The sequence below is a fragment of the Ailuropoda melanoleuca genome, unplaced genomic scaffold (assembly GCF_002007445.2).
Source record: "Ailuropoda melanoleuca isolate Jingjing unplaced genomic scaffold, ASM200744v2 unplaced-scaffold12367, whole genome shotgun sequence".
NCBI lineage: Eukaryota > Metazoa > Chordata > Mammalia > Carnivora > Ursidae > Ailuropoda > Ailuropoda melanoleuca.
In genome coordinates this window covers 370-2221 of record NW_023180912.1, presented here as the reverse complement: position 1 = coordinate 2221, position 1852 = coordinate 370, and the positions used below count along the sequence as shown (strand labels likewise).

The 1852-nt window shown below is 43.9% G+C and overlaps 1 protein-coding gene across 1 annotated transcript; it reads right to left on the bottom strand.

Annotated features, from left to right (window-relative positions):
• Positions 1–366: 366 nt before the first annotated feature.
• LOC117797758 (putative olfactory receptor 2B8) lies at positions 367–1317 on the bottom strand. The gene has a single exon (XM_034650212.1). It carries the CDS (start codon positions 1315–1317, stop codon positions 367–369), a length of 951 nt encoding a protein of 316 aa, XP_034506103.1.
• Between the last annotated feature and the right edge of the window lie 535 nt (positions 1318–1852).

The following is a 1852-nucleotide window of genomic DNA, read 5'->3' as shown; positions in this document are numbered from 1 at the left end:
ATACTATTTCTTACAGTGTTTGAGTCATTTGTACTCTTATTTTCCCTATGACTTTACAGTATGTGCGTGTCGTCTTGCACAAAGGAATGGACTAGTGTCCCAAATAGGGGGAAATGNTCTCTCTCAAATTAAATCATAAATCCTTAAAAATATATATATGCATATGATCTAGGAGCACAAAATCAGTCTCTCCGGAGGCTCCATGAATCCATGAACTTAGATTTTGAGAATTCACTTGCATAAAAGAATGAGGTAAGTAAATTCCCTTTAGACTTATCGGGAAATTTTGGAGGACCCAGGTAGGTCACAAACACCTTAATCACTCTGGCCTTCAACGTCTTCCATCAAAGGGTCTTCCCCGCCCAGTCAGCTGGAGTCACGGCCCCTGCAAAGCACCTTCTTCATTGCTCCCGTCACATCCTTGTTCCGCAGTGTATATATGACGGGGTTGACCATGGGGGTGACGATGGTGTAGAACAGAGAAACGAACTTGCCCTGATCCTGGGAGTAGTTGTTGCTGGGCTGGAGGTAAGCGTAGATGGCCGAGCCATAGAACAGGGAGACCACCGTGATGTGGGACCCACATGTCCCAAACGCTTTCCTCTGCCCTGCAGATGACTTTATTCTTAAGACTGCCCTGACAATCCACCCATAGGAGACTGTGATTAATGTCACAGGGATGAGGAGAATCATCACACCGTCAAAGAAGAGCACAGACTCATTCACAGTGGGGTCAACACAGGCAAGCTTGAGCAGTGGGGGGACCTCACAAAGGAAGTGATCTATTTTATTTCTCCCACAACGTGGTACAAGGAAGATGAGCACTGTCTGCAATGAGGAGTTGGCAAAACCAATGACCCACGATGCGGAAGCCATGAGGGCACAGAGACGGGGGTGCATGACCACTGTGTAGTGCAGGGGCCTGCAGATGGCTGCATAGCGGTCAAATGCCATGACCCCTAAGAGAATGCACTCTGTGCCTCCCAATCCTAGAGCGACAAACAGCTGAACTATGCAGCCGCCAAAGGAGATAGACTTGTCTGCTCCCCTGAGATGAACCAGGAGCTGCANCAGGAGCTGCGGGACAGTGCTGGTCGTGTAGCACAGGTCCAGAAAGCTCAGGTTGGAGAGGAAAAAGTACATGGGAGTCTGAAGATGGGGGTCCAGGTGGGACAAGGCAATGATGGTGGTGTTTCCCAGCAGCGTGAACAGATAGAAGATCAGAAGAACCACGAAGAGGACGAGCTCCAGCTGAGGCCGGTCTGAGAAACCCAGCAAGATAAACCCAGTGAAAGAACTGCCATTTTTCTGTTCCATCTTCTGTTAGCACATGTTTCCTGTTAGGACCAAATGTTTAACAACTTTTAAAAGAGATCTTAAAAAAAATAAACTGTTGGAGTGGGGTGGATCTATCATGTTTTGAAGTAAAGGCCTTTGGATGTTATCAGTAACTATTTGAATAAATTATTTACTCATTGAAATTACATAGCTTATAGCAATATAGGTCCAGATTATCACAAAAAGTAAATCATTATTATTTAAAATAAGAGAAATCACATAATGGCCTTTGTGTTTGCATCAGACGTAGGTACAGAAGGTCTTTCAGTTACAGCTTAATGATACTTAGAGTACTGTAAATATGTAGGTACATTTTTTAGTCTTTTAAATTATTTATTTAAATTCAATTTAGTTAACATATACTGTCTTATTAGTTTCAGAGATAGAGTTCATCAGTTGCATTCATCAGTTACATATAACACCCTGAGCTCATTACATCGTGTGCTTTCCTTAATGTCCACCTTCCACTTACCCAATCTTCCCATCCAGCAGCCCTCAGTTTGTTTCCTAGAAT